Source organism: Apium graveolens, chromosome 10 (genome assembly GCF_009905375.1).
Source record: "Apium graveolens cultivar Ventura chromosome 10, ASM990537v1, whole genome shotgun sequence".
Taxonomy (NCBI): domain Eukaryota; kingdom Viridiplantae; phylum Streptophyta; class Magnoliopsida; order Apiales; family Apiaceae; genus Apium; species Apium graveolens.
In genome coordinates, this window is record NC_133656.1 from 197,898,482 (window position 1) to 197,911,514 (window position 13,033).

Here is a 13,033-nt window from a genome sequence, read left to right on the forward strand (position 1 = left end):
TGATTAATGCATGATCAGTTAGTCGTAATTGTTCCCAGTATTGACTGTTGACACGTCTGTGCAACCTGAAGTAAGATATTATATAGTGATTGTCGCTAGTAAAAATTTTGTTTGTTGTTGTTGGGTTGTGTGGAGTCTATTAATTAAGCCCATGAAAATAGACTATTCAGATTCAGATTAGTTTATGGATTAGTCTACTTTTCAGATTTGGACTGTAATTTTGATTTAGGCCTAGTTTCTTCTCTTATAAATACTCATGTAATTGTAAAATCATAACATAACAAATTGTGAGAGATCAATACAAAATTAGTGCGGCTTGTGGAGTAGAAATTTCCGAACCAGGTAAATCTTTGTCTTGTGTGATTGTCGTTTATTTTCTTGTTCTTGTTTATTCGCTTTGGGTTTTGCTTTCATTGTTGTATACTCAACAACTGGTATCAAGAGCCTAGGTTTTCAGGCGAGTGGGAGCGATGGCAGCAAGAGATACAAGGCAAGGTTAGTAGTCAAGGGTTATCAACAGAAAAAGGGTATTGACTATACCGATATATTTTCTCCCGTTGTTAAGATGACTACAGTTAGAATTATGCTAAGTATTGTGGCTGCAGAGGAGTTACATCCAGAGCAACTAGATGTTAGACTGCGTTCTTACATGGTGATCTTGAGGAAGACATCTACATGGTTCAGCCAGAGGGATTTCAGGTAGCTGGGAAAGAAAACCTTGTTTGCAAGCTTATAAAAAGCTTGTATGGTTTAAAGCAAGCACCGAGACAATGGTACTTGAAGTTTGACAGCTTTATGATGAAGAATGGGTACACGAGGAGTGTTATGGATCATTGTTATTACTTTAAACAGTTTGATTCATCTTATATCATATTGTTGTTGTATGTTGATGACATGTTGATAACAGGATCAAATATGAGGGAAATCAACAGGTTAAAGAGACAGATGTCTGAGGAGTTTGAGATGAAGGATATGGGTGCAGCAAAACAAATACTTGGTATGAGCATCATAAGGGATAGAACTGAAGGTACTTTAAAATTATCTCAAGAGAAGTATGTTGAGAAATTGTTACATAAATTCAGTGTCCAGGATGCAAAGACCAGAAGTACACCGTTGGCGAGTCACTTTAATCTCACAAAGAAGCAATCACCTAAAACGGATAAAGGCAAGAAAGATATGGCTAAAGTTCCTTATGCATCTGCAGTTGGCAGTTTAATGTATGCTATGGTGTGTACAAGGCCAGACATTGCTTATGCAGTGGGAGTTGTTAGCAGATTTATGTCTAATCCAGGAAGAGAGCATTGGGAAGCAGTCAAGTGGTTGTTACGCTACTTGAAAGGCACATCCAAGGTTGCACTATGTTTCAGTAAGAAAGATGTTATCTTGGAAGGGTTCTCTGATGCAGATTTGGGTGGATGTTTGGACACAAGAAAAAGTACAACGGGTTATATTTTCACTTTGGGTGGCACCGCAGTTAGTTGGATGTCTCGACTTCAAAAGAGTGTTGCTCTTTCAACCACAGAAGCAGAATATATGGTTATCTCTGAAGCTAGTAAGGAGATGATTTGGTTGAAAAATTTTCTTGAGGAGTTGGGAAAGAAACAGGCGGACAATGCTTTGTATAGCGACAGTCAGAGTGCTATTCATCTTGCGAATAATCCCGTGTTTCATGCTAGGACGAAGCATATTCAGCTGACATATCACTTTACAAGAGAGTTGATAAGCAATGGTACTTTGTCCTTGAAGAAAATCCTTGGTTCAAAGAATCCTGCAGATATGTTGACTAAGGTGGTTACGAATGAAAAGTTGAAGCTTTGTGTAGCTTCAACTGGCCTTCAGAATTGATTGATGAGAAGGCACTGCACTAGTTAGAGTTATTGATTGAAAAATTGATTTTACTAGACTTACAAGAGTGAAGTGAAGATTGGCCAGACTCCAAGTGGGAGATTGTTGGGTTTTGTGGAGTCTATTAATTAAGCCCATGAAAATAGACTATTCAGATTCAGATTAGTTTATGGATTAGTCTACTTTTCAGATTTGGACTGTAATTTTGATTTAGGCCTAGTTTTTTCTCTTATAAATACTCATGTAATTGTAAAATCATAACACAACAAATTGTGAGGGAGCAATACAAAATTAGTGCGGCTTGTGGAGTAGGAATTTCTGAACCACGTAAATCTTTGTCTTGTGTGATTGTCGTTTATTTTCTTGTTCTTGTTTATTCGCTTTGGGTTTTGCTTTCGTTGTTGTATACTCAACAACAATTGTTAGGAGTTGTCCCACATCGTTTGTGTGAGGGGCAGTTTGCTAGAATATAAGCAGTCAGACAACTCCAATTAGTATGAGGCCTTTTGGGAGGTGCCCAAAAACAAATCCGTGAGGGCTCGGCCCAGAGCGGACAATATCATACTAATGTGGAGTTAGGCCTGCTCAGCAAGCCCAACAAGTGGTATCAGAGCTTCAGGTTATAAACGGTCCATAACAATCTCAGATGGGCTCCAGAAGTGACCTAGGAAGAGGCAGATGGGCTTGCCCTAGAATGGGGGAAAAGGCAGACGGGCCTTCCAGTTTGGGCCTAGGGGGAGCAGATAGCCATATGGACTTTCAGTATGGGTCGAGGGGGAGCCTGGTCACACTAAAGGAGGCAGAATCGACAGGTGTCAGACCCGATGTGTGAAGGGGGAGATTGTTAGGAGTTGTCCCACATCGTTTGTGGGAGGTGCAATTTGCTAGAATATAAGCAGTCAGACAACTCCAATTAGTATGAAGTCTTTTGGGAGGTGCCCAAAAACAAATCCGTGAGGGCTCGGCCCAGAGCTGACAATATCATACTAATGTGGAGTTAGGCCTGCTCAGCAAGCCCAACAGTTGTTACTGCTTTAGTGCTTTCATCTTTCATCCTTCAAGTTCATCTTGTTTGCGGAATCATATAAGTAAAAAAACAAGTTGGCAAACTCATTTTAATCTAATTCAGTTTTGTTTCTGATCCTATCTTTGTTTTCACTTATAATGTTAAATTATTTCTGATGAATACCTTTGTTCTCATCATTGAATTGACTGATTTTTTGAAACTAGCATGCAGAATAAGTGTTGCTACACGTTTTCTTCTGCAGTTGACTCAGAGTCTCAGATGAAACATACTAAAAATATCTTGACAGAGGTAAGAAGGTCGTTGTTTTTACATTATGTTACTTCCTGGAGCATTTTAATGTTGAAACATCTGGAGCATGTATTATAGTTCTAAATTGTGTGAAGTTTGGAGTAGGCCTAGTGTCAATTAACCTATTTGCTTGTGTCAAATCTATAAACAGAGAATGAGAACTCTGGTGCAGTCTGCAGAGGACAAGATAGAGAAGATCTATGTTGAGTGTGCATTGTACATAAATGGTGCTACTTATGCGCTTTCAATGAGAACAAGGTTTATCTGCATAATTTTATTAGTGTATTCCTCTCCCTATGTAACATGGATATCATTAATCTATTTGTGTGGTGATTTTTGCAGCTGTTGGTGCTTCCTTTGAAGTTCAGTGTACAAGTACTATTCATTATTTATCTCTCGATGATAGTACAAAAAACTGTTTACAGAATGATGACATTAGTAATTATCAACCTCAGCCTTTGACTCTGGTAAATTCTTGAAGTACATATTTTGTATGATAATATCCTCTATCACTAGATTTAGCAATTAGCCAGTGGCGGTCTTTAACTATTTCTTACCAGTGAGTAGGCAATAGTTTTATTTCTCTTTTAATCATTTTTGTACCTTGTATACCATTTGTAATGCATATTTAAAGACCATGCAAATGATTATAGATGAGTTGCACTTGGATGATGGATCTCCGATGCAACACTTATCGATGATAGTCAACTTTTCTTTATTAATGTCAGATAAGTCAACTGAATCATTTAGGCGACTGGCAGATCTGCTGACTCAGTATGCTCGCAGATCTGCTGTTTTTTCAGTTGTTCATATAGAAAGATGAGAAGGCCAGGGGAGTATGGCAATCCAGGTGGGAAATGAATATGTCTCTGCGCATATGCAGCATGTGTCTGGTCAGAAAATGGAACAGAAATCTAAGAAAATATCAAGGGCGACCAGAATCTATGACCTCTGAGAAAGAACATCTGTAACTTCTAGAGTGGATATTGGAGGGAAGGAGATGGATCTTCCCGAATGTTCAATGCAGGCAAGATCTGTATATATTAAGAGTTATTACATTCTTTCGTCCATCTTTATCTTAATTATTAGCTTGTGTCTTTTAAATTGCTTCACCTTATAAGAAATTGAGATGGGTGTTCTGCTAGCCAACTGCATGCAGGAATCTCTAAAACTGTTGTAGATCTCCCCTCCTTTTCCTATTATACTCTTTCTCTCTAATATATCTATGTATAATATGCAATTAAATACAATGAGCTACTCCAGCAACCTTCTATTCCCCTTTAAGGTGCCCTGTTTCTTTGTGTTCCCGTACTAGGTGTCATTGATTTCATTAAACCTGTCAATTTGCATTAAGAACAAAGAGGGAAGCACGTTATATTTAGTTGTAAAGGCTTCGGTCAAGGTGTCATTAGTCGTAGCACTTTAGGAGGATTACTTTTCATTTTTCACAGATTCAAGTTCTGTATTTCCTTTGTACTATTACTTTTTTTAGCATCTTGAAGTTGGAACTCTGTTGGCCTCTGCACATGCTTCACCAACATAGTGATTAAGTTTTACATTTTTATTTTTGTGACATGTTTTCTAGTCATTCCTTTCAATCATTATGTCTTATCGCCCTGGTATTGGACAGGTAAATAAGTACAGTAAAATGCACATACCTTTTAGAACTCTTTAAGTTGTGATTTGCTATCTTCTTCATCGGGTTACTTTGCAATTATTCTTTTCCCTTTGAGAAAGAAACTGGAAGACGAATGTTGTTTGTTGCTGCTTGGAAAGAATCACACTCAAATTGAAATATCTCAATGTTAATTCGAGAAGCTTTTCTTCTCTACGTCCTATGTTGTAAGCCCTACATAGTGATCAAACTTGTCCTCTCTTCTATGCCTTCTGCTCTAATATGCATTTCACTTGACTTCTCTCATTTCTCGTATATTTAGACGTAAGAAGGTTATTCTGCCTCATATATATGTGCCTAAATTAGTAATTGTTATGCCTAGTTTATCTCTTTTGTAAAAAGTCAGTAAGCATACTCACTATACTAATCACTGACACTGGGACAACAATATGTTGTGGGTATTTGCTTCTTTCCAAGGAGGCTCAAACCATCAACTTCTTATTACTGAGAGGAGAGGACATCCACTAGGCTACAAGGCAAAGTATAAATTATATTTCATTTTTTTAGTGGTCGATTAATGGAATAAACTTATTCACCAATTGTAACTTAACTGAATACTCCTAAAAAGGATATAAATGATATCCTCTCTATCTGTTGTATTTACGGCTTCCTCTAGTTACCATTATTAGAAATCTCTAAGGTCTGTATTGGTAATACAACAAGTGTGTATATCTGGCATATGTATGATGCCTAGCAAGGGCCTGGATTTGATCCTCGACTAAATTGAAGGTTATGAGTTATGATATTCAGGAACTACATTTATGACAACTTATCGTATTACATGCTCTTCTGAGGAATAGATTTTGAGGCTTCCAGCTAGAAACGTTTTGTGCTTGTTTATATGGCATTTGGAGCTGTTAGTAATGAAAAAAACAGCATAGAAACCTGCTTGCTGCCTTAATTACAACATGCAAACACACGTAGTTTATGTTGAAAACGTGAATGGGCTCCATCAAATATTTATATTTTTGATTATAAACCAAACACAAACTTTTATATATTAATAATAATAAGATACAACTTTTCTTGGTTACACACAAGGCTACAACCTTTTTTTTCTCAGGGAGCTTCAACTCTCTAAAATTCTCACTGTCACTGCTATTTCTCATCACTTGATGTGTTGTAACTTGGAATACACCAGCAACGCCATATTTATAGGCTTGAATACATGCAAATTAGTCTTCTTTTCATACACAACTACTGTATTTCACTTGTAGATAACACGAGCAGCCTACCATTTTTCTAGGATTCAACCTTGATCTTTTACAACTCAACAGCTGTTGCCTTAATATTTTTAATACTAATCTTTTACTTCTAGTGTTAGCTGGTGCATGCATTAATGTTTGACCTCAGAATCTGTGCTTTTTATTCAACATGTACTAAAAACTAGCTGTAAATATTTATTAAGGTGGTGGAGAGTTTGAAATTCTAACACTCCCCCTCAAACTCGAATTTAAATTCCGAGCTTGTTTTTTATTTTTCCAAACACGTCCGGCTTCAACGGCTTGGTGAAAATATCCGCTAAATTTTCTTATGTCCTGCAGTGCTCCAGCTCCACAATTTTTTCGTTCATCTGTTCTCGAATAAAATGATATTTTATATTGATGTGCTTGTTCCGCTGTGTGACATTGGATTTTTCGCAAGTGAAATTGCGGATTTGTTATCCACAAAAGTTATAACTGGATCTTCCTTGACAAGATTTAACTCGCCTAATATGTAGTCTAGCCACATAGCCTGACATGCGCATGCTGCTGCTGCGATGTATTCTGCCTCACATGTTGAGAGAGCAACTGTTTGTTGCTTCTTTGAGGACCATGAAAATATCCCTGAACCGATATGAAAAGCATATCCTGAATTGCTTTTCCCGTCATCCAAATCACCACCATAATCACTGTCTGAGTAGCCAACTAATTTTGTATTTTGAGAATGAGAATAAAATAATCCATGATCAAGTGTACCTTTAATGTATCTCAAAATTCTTTTAGCTGCCATGAAGTGATCTTGTTTCGGTTTTTCCATATACCTACTAACCAATCCAACTGCATACATTATATTTGGACGAGTAAAAGTGAGGTACCTCAGACTTCCAACCAAACTTTTGAACAACGTCGGATTTACCGACTCCCTTGTTGAATCAACTCTGAGCTTTATACTCGGTTCTGCTGTTGTGCTTACTGGCTTGCATTCCTCCATTTTGAACTTCTTTAAAATCTGCTTCGCATTTTTTTTGAGACATAAAAATCCCGTCTTTGTTTTGCTTCACCTCGACTCCAAGAAAGTATGACATTTGACCAATATCTGTCATCTCAAATTCGTTAGTCATAACTTTCTTAAAATCATCAAACATACCAGGGTTGTTTCCTGTAAAGATCATGTCATCCACGTACAAGCACACGATCATAATATCTCCCCCTGAATTTGTCTTCGTATAGAGGGCATGCTCGTATGGACTCTTCACGAAACCATTTCTCTGAAATATTCATCAACCCTTGTATTCCATGCTCGCGGAGCTTGCTTCAAACCATATAAGGCTTTCTTTAGTCTGTAGACTTTATTTTCCCGACCTTTTTGAACATATCCGGGAGGTTGTTCGATGTAGACTTCTTCTTCGAGATAACCATTTAGAAATGCCGACTTCACGTCCTTTTGAAAAATCTTTCATTAATTTTTAGCAGTAATTGCTGTAAGAAGTCTGATGGTATCAACTCTGGCAACTAGAGCAAATACCTCATCATAATCAATGCCATATCTCTGCTTGTAGCCTTTAGCCACCAACCTCGCCTTGTATTACTCCACTTCTCCATCTTGATTTGTCTTGGTTTTATAGACCCACTTGACACCAATTGCTTTGTGTCCTTCTGGAAGATCTGTGAGCTCCCATGTATCATTTTTCTTGATTGAGCCAATTTCTTCATCCATGGCTTTGTTCCATTTACTTTCTTCAGAAGCTTCCTCAAATGTAACTGGAGCACATTCAACCATTAAGCAAAATAAGGAATAATCAAATGATGTTTCAATTGGACTTGTAGCTTCGTAAATATTATCCAGACTCTGCATCTTTCGTGGTGCTCCCCTTGAACTGCTGCTTCCTCCCGTGGATGGTGTCGATCCAGGAGTTTGTTGATTTGGACTTGGTGGAGGAGTTTGATCATCATCTCCGTCATCTTCAATATTCTGGTTATCACTGTCATCGTCATCACCATTGAAAAATAAACCAACAACTTTTCTTTCATCCCCGCTCCATCTCCAGTAATCTGATTCATCGAACTCAACATCTCGAGAAATGATTAATTTCTTCGTCAGGGGATTATAGAGTCTGTACGCCTTACTTCTTTTGTCATATCCAGTAAAAATACACTTTTCGCCTTTGTCATCTAGCTTCTTTCTTTTCTGATCGGAAATATGGGCATTAGCAATAGACCCGAAAATTCTGAGATGTCCAACTGATGGTTTGCTTCCACTCCTTGCTTCATTTGGAGTCTTGTTTTTGACACTTTTTGTTGGACAACGATTCAACAAATAAACTACACACAACACAGCTTCTGCCCAGAAAGTTCTTGGCAAATGCTTTATTTTCATCATACTCCTTGCCATGTCAAGACTTGTGCGGTTATTCCTTTCTGCAACGCCATTTTGTTCAGGAGTATATGTTGTTGTCAACTGATGATTTATACCATGTGATCGACAGAAACTCCTGAACAAATTTGAAGTATACTCGCCTCCTCTTTCTGATCTGAGTGTCTTCAAATAATGTCCACTTTATTTTTCCGCCAGTGCTTTGAACTCCTTGAATTTATCAAGAGCCTCTGATTGTTCTTTGATGATATACACCCAACTTTTCCTGTTGGAATCATCAATAAATGTTAGGTAACACCTATTACCTCCAAGGGATGGGATATCAAATGGACCAGCTATATCTGTGTGAATTATATCCAATGGCCTCCTGGCTCTTCATTATTTTCCTACGGGAAAACTTTGTCTGTGTTGCTTCCCCTTGACACACGCTTCATACAAATTTTCTGGTTCGTTGATTTCTCGCAAACTGTCCACCATCTTTGTCTTTGACAATAATTTCAAGCCAGAAAATCCAAGATGACCAAATCTTAAATGCCATAAACACGAGTCATTTTTAATGACCGATTTCAAGCACTTCTTCACTTTCGTCTGCATATCAAGTGTGAACAAAGAATTCTTTGACATCTCCACATCTGCAATTAATTCTCAAACCTGATTTCTGATGATGAGAGAATTATCCTGCATCTGAATATTATACCCTTTCTCCATAAGTTGGCCAAAACTGATGATATTATTTTTCAAAGCAGGTATATAATAAACATCATTTATATATTTTTTCTCATCATTCTTTGACACAATCGTAATTGTACCATTTCCTTTGACCGGAATCTTTGACGAGTCACCAAAAGTAACTTCTCTGTTGATGGTCTCGTCTATCTCCGTAAATAAATCTTTATGGCTAGTCATGTGATTGTTGGCCCCTGAGTCAAGATACCAAACATTCTTCTTGCTCTTCTCGTCTCCTTTATAAGTGAGGAACATAGCAGTGCCACTGCTATATCTTCTTTTATTGCAGCAAAGTGACTCCTTTCTTCCACTTTTGGTGCTCTACACTCATAACTGAAGTGACCAAATTTATTACAATTATAACATTGAAATTGAGATTTGTCACCTCGTTGAAATCCACCTCTTCCTCGACCTCTAAAATTTTGACTACGACCAGATGGTTGAAAACCTACAGAATTCTGGCCTCGGTTGAATGATTGCCTTTCTCGTCCACGATAGCCACCTCTGCCACGTACAGAACTGCTAGTCCCAGAACTGTCACCAATGGACACCTTACTTTGCAACGCCTTTTCCAAGTGGCTTGCATCATCATACTGGTTCATTCGCTGTTCATGCACTTGAAGTGAACCAACCAACTCGTCAATCGAAATTGTTGACAAATCTTTTGACTCCTCAATAAAAGTAACCACGTAATCAAATTTTCTGGTCAGTGAACGAAGGAGTTTTTCCATGACCCGAACATCGTCGAGACTTTCACCATTTCTTTTCATCTCATTTGTCACCGTTTTCAAACGCGTAACATATTCACCAATATTTTCAGAACTCTTCATCTTTAAATTTTCGAACTCTCCGCGTAGCACCAGGAGCCACACCTTTTTTAACTTTTTCAATTCCTTGGAATGATTTTTGCAAAATCTCTCACGCTTCTTTTGTCGTTTTTGCTTCAGAAATTTTTTCAAAGGTTGATTCATCAACACCTTGAATAATTGTGTACAACGCCTTTTCATCTTTTTTCCAGATATCCTTTAACGCCGTCTTCTCGGTATTTGGAAGTGCTGCTTCAGCGGCTACATCAGCGGGCTAGTTGAACCCATTTTTGACAATTTCCCAATTGTCGTAAGAACCGAGTAACACCTTCATTTGGATACTCCAATTCTCGTAATTTGTCACCGTCAACTTTTGAATTTGAAGTTGTATCATGATCGCCATTTTTCAGAAACGTGACCTTAGTTCGGATACCACTTGTTAAAAACGTGAATGGGCTCGATCAAATATTTATATTTTTAATTATAAACCAAACACACACTTGTATAAATTAATAATAATAAGCTACAATTTTTCTTGGTTACACACAAGGCTATAGCCTTTTTTTTCTGAGGGAGCTCCAGCTCTCTAAAATTCTCACTATCACTGCTATTTCTCATCACTTGATGTGTTGTAACTTAAAATACACCAGTAAAGCCATATTTATAGGCTTGAATACCCAGACGTCATGGCTAACATAACCTATATTTACTACAAGATAGCCCACATATTTGGACTACTGACTTCTTTATATTTATTAACATACATACTATAAAATGCATGCATGCCCTTAGTAACTAATAGCAGTTTTTACTTCATCTTCTAAACACATGCAAATTAGTCTTCTTTTCATACACAACTACTGTACTTCACTTGTAGATAACATTAGCAGCCTACCATTTTTTTAGGATTCAACCTTGATCTTTTACAACTCAACAACTGTTGCCTTATTTTCAATACTAATCTTTTACTTCTAGTGTTAGCTGCTGTAAATATTTATTATAAGAGTTTAACTATTTTGGGTTTCTTTGAGCTAACATATGCAATTTCATGTTTTCTGTAAACTTATATAATGCTTGTTCAAATGCAGCTCAAGGTTCTGCTGTATAAACTGGACTATAAATCTTCAGAGTACGTACGTCGATCCCTTGTTAGACTAATTTGGTATAAGCATCTATAGATGCATCTGATTAAGATAAAATTTAAAAGTTGTTTATACCCTTATAAATTTTAGATGTATCCTGAAAAATCTATCTATACTGTAGGTATACACTATTGGTGAGCTCGTGACCACGAGACCACTACATTTTTTTTGATTTTCGAGGAGGATTTGTTCATAAGATGAGATGAATTTGTTTTAGATGATACATGTATCCGTGAACTACTTAATTATCCTTCTCGCTGGCATGCGAACCTAGAGTTACACAGCGTTTACAAAATATGATAATATATAGTTTTCATTCCTAATTATCTTTATAATTCTGGCCTAGAATTTCAATTTGTTTCAAGAAATTATTTTGTCAAACATACTGAATATTCATGTATTATGTGACAGCATACTAAATATACTTGGGTGTGGTTGCTAGTGCAATTGGTCAAGGGGTGATGCATCTTGATTCTACTACCAGGGCCAAAGGTCAGGAGCTGAGAATGGTTCTGGAAAGACAAAGCAAACAATGATCCTCGATCTCATCCTGGTGAAGAAGATTTGGACATCAGTCAAACGGAATGAAATAAGTTGAAGCGGGATTTCATCCCATATAAGCTAACTTATAGTTCCCCATGCACTTATTTTCTCGTAGTAAAAATTTTGATTTTGGACCGAAGCTATTAAAAAGCAGCAGCAGCAGCAGCTGCAGCAGCAGCTGCCTGGTCGAACTAAGCTACAACCCTATGTATAATAGCTTCCTCCATCCGCCCGTCTTAGCTGATTGCTAGTATTATTGATGATATTCGTAGAATAATTTTTCCCAACATTATATCTTTCTCGTTTGCTCGTGGTTCATGTGATAAAGCTGTCCACTAAATTGTTAACTAGGTTATGTCCTATGGACTCCATTGTAAATAGATCAATGATCTTCGTATTTGTCCTGGCTCTCTCTATTCAAATATGATTTGCTAATTTAATTTGTTGGCTGCTTTGCAGGTTTTGCTGTAAAAAAAATGTATAGAACCTTCCCAAAATTTACAAGGTTGAGACGTTGAGTAGGTTCAATAATTTGGTTTTGGAACAAAAACAAAGCCAGTTAATTTGATGCCATAACTGTTTTACAATCAGCCCAAATCAGGCCCACAGACAGTAAACCAGATCAGGGTAGTGGAAAGTGACCAAACCACCCACTATTTTCTTTTTGCTAATTACCATCCCCCTATATTGATTTATTTGTATAAATTTCAAGAAATCACAGTTTTTATGTTGTACCGGTACTAATTTAATATGGTACAAAATTTTATTTAAAGAAAAAAATATATTACTAATTTTATTGGCTGTTATTTTTTGAAGTTCTATCAGTAGAGAAGAGTATAATACTAATTCAGAAAAGAAAAACTCCAAAAATAATACGCGGGAGCGGAGCAGTAATCAATCATTACTTGGAAAAGTAAATTTGTTCAAAAGTTTAATTAGTAATTAATGATTATTTTTATATGAACATATACTGTAATATATGTAAATCATAAAAAAAAGTTGCTTCACTATTAAACTCAATTTTCAATTTTTTAATTGTTTCGAAAAACATTAAATTTATAGTCAATATATAAGATTTTAAATATTTTATATAAAAAAAGGAATATTCTAATTTTAACTTAATATAATATTGGTTAAAAGTACTACTTTAAGAAACATCATTGTAATATAGTTATATATCATTATTAGTCAATTTGCTAAATTTCTATCAATAGCTGATAAAAAAATTCGAACAAATTATTCAAACAGATTTTATAAGATATCCGTGACTTGTGTGTGCCGCCCAAGCAAATAAATTTGCTTGCAAAACAAAAAAAAGTTCCTTCCCACGTTTGAAGTAACGACTACGCATAACCTATACTATATAGGAAAATATATAAACCACCTCTGTACATGCAAGCAATTA

The 13,033-nt window shown here is 36.6% G+C and overlaps 1 protein-coding gene across 1 annotated transcript; it reads right to left on the bottom strand.

The window, feature by feature from the left end:
* Nucleotides 1–6,431: 6,431 nt before the first annotated feature.
* On the bottom strand, nt 6,432–7,028 carry LOC141691574 (secreted RxLR effector protein 161-like). Its single transcript, XM_074496313.1, has one exon. It carries the CDS (start codon nt 7,026–7,028, stop codon nt 6,432–6,434), a length of 597 nt encoding a protein of 198 aa, XP_074352414.1.
* Between the last annotated feature and the right edge of the window lie 6,005 nt (nt 7,029–13,033).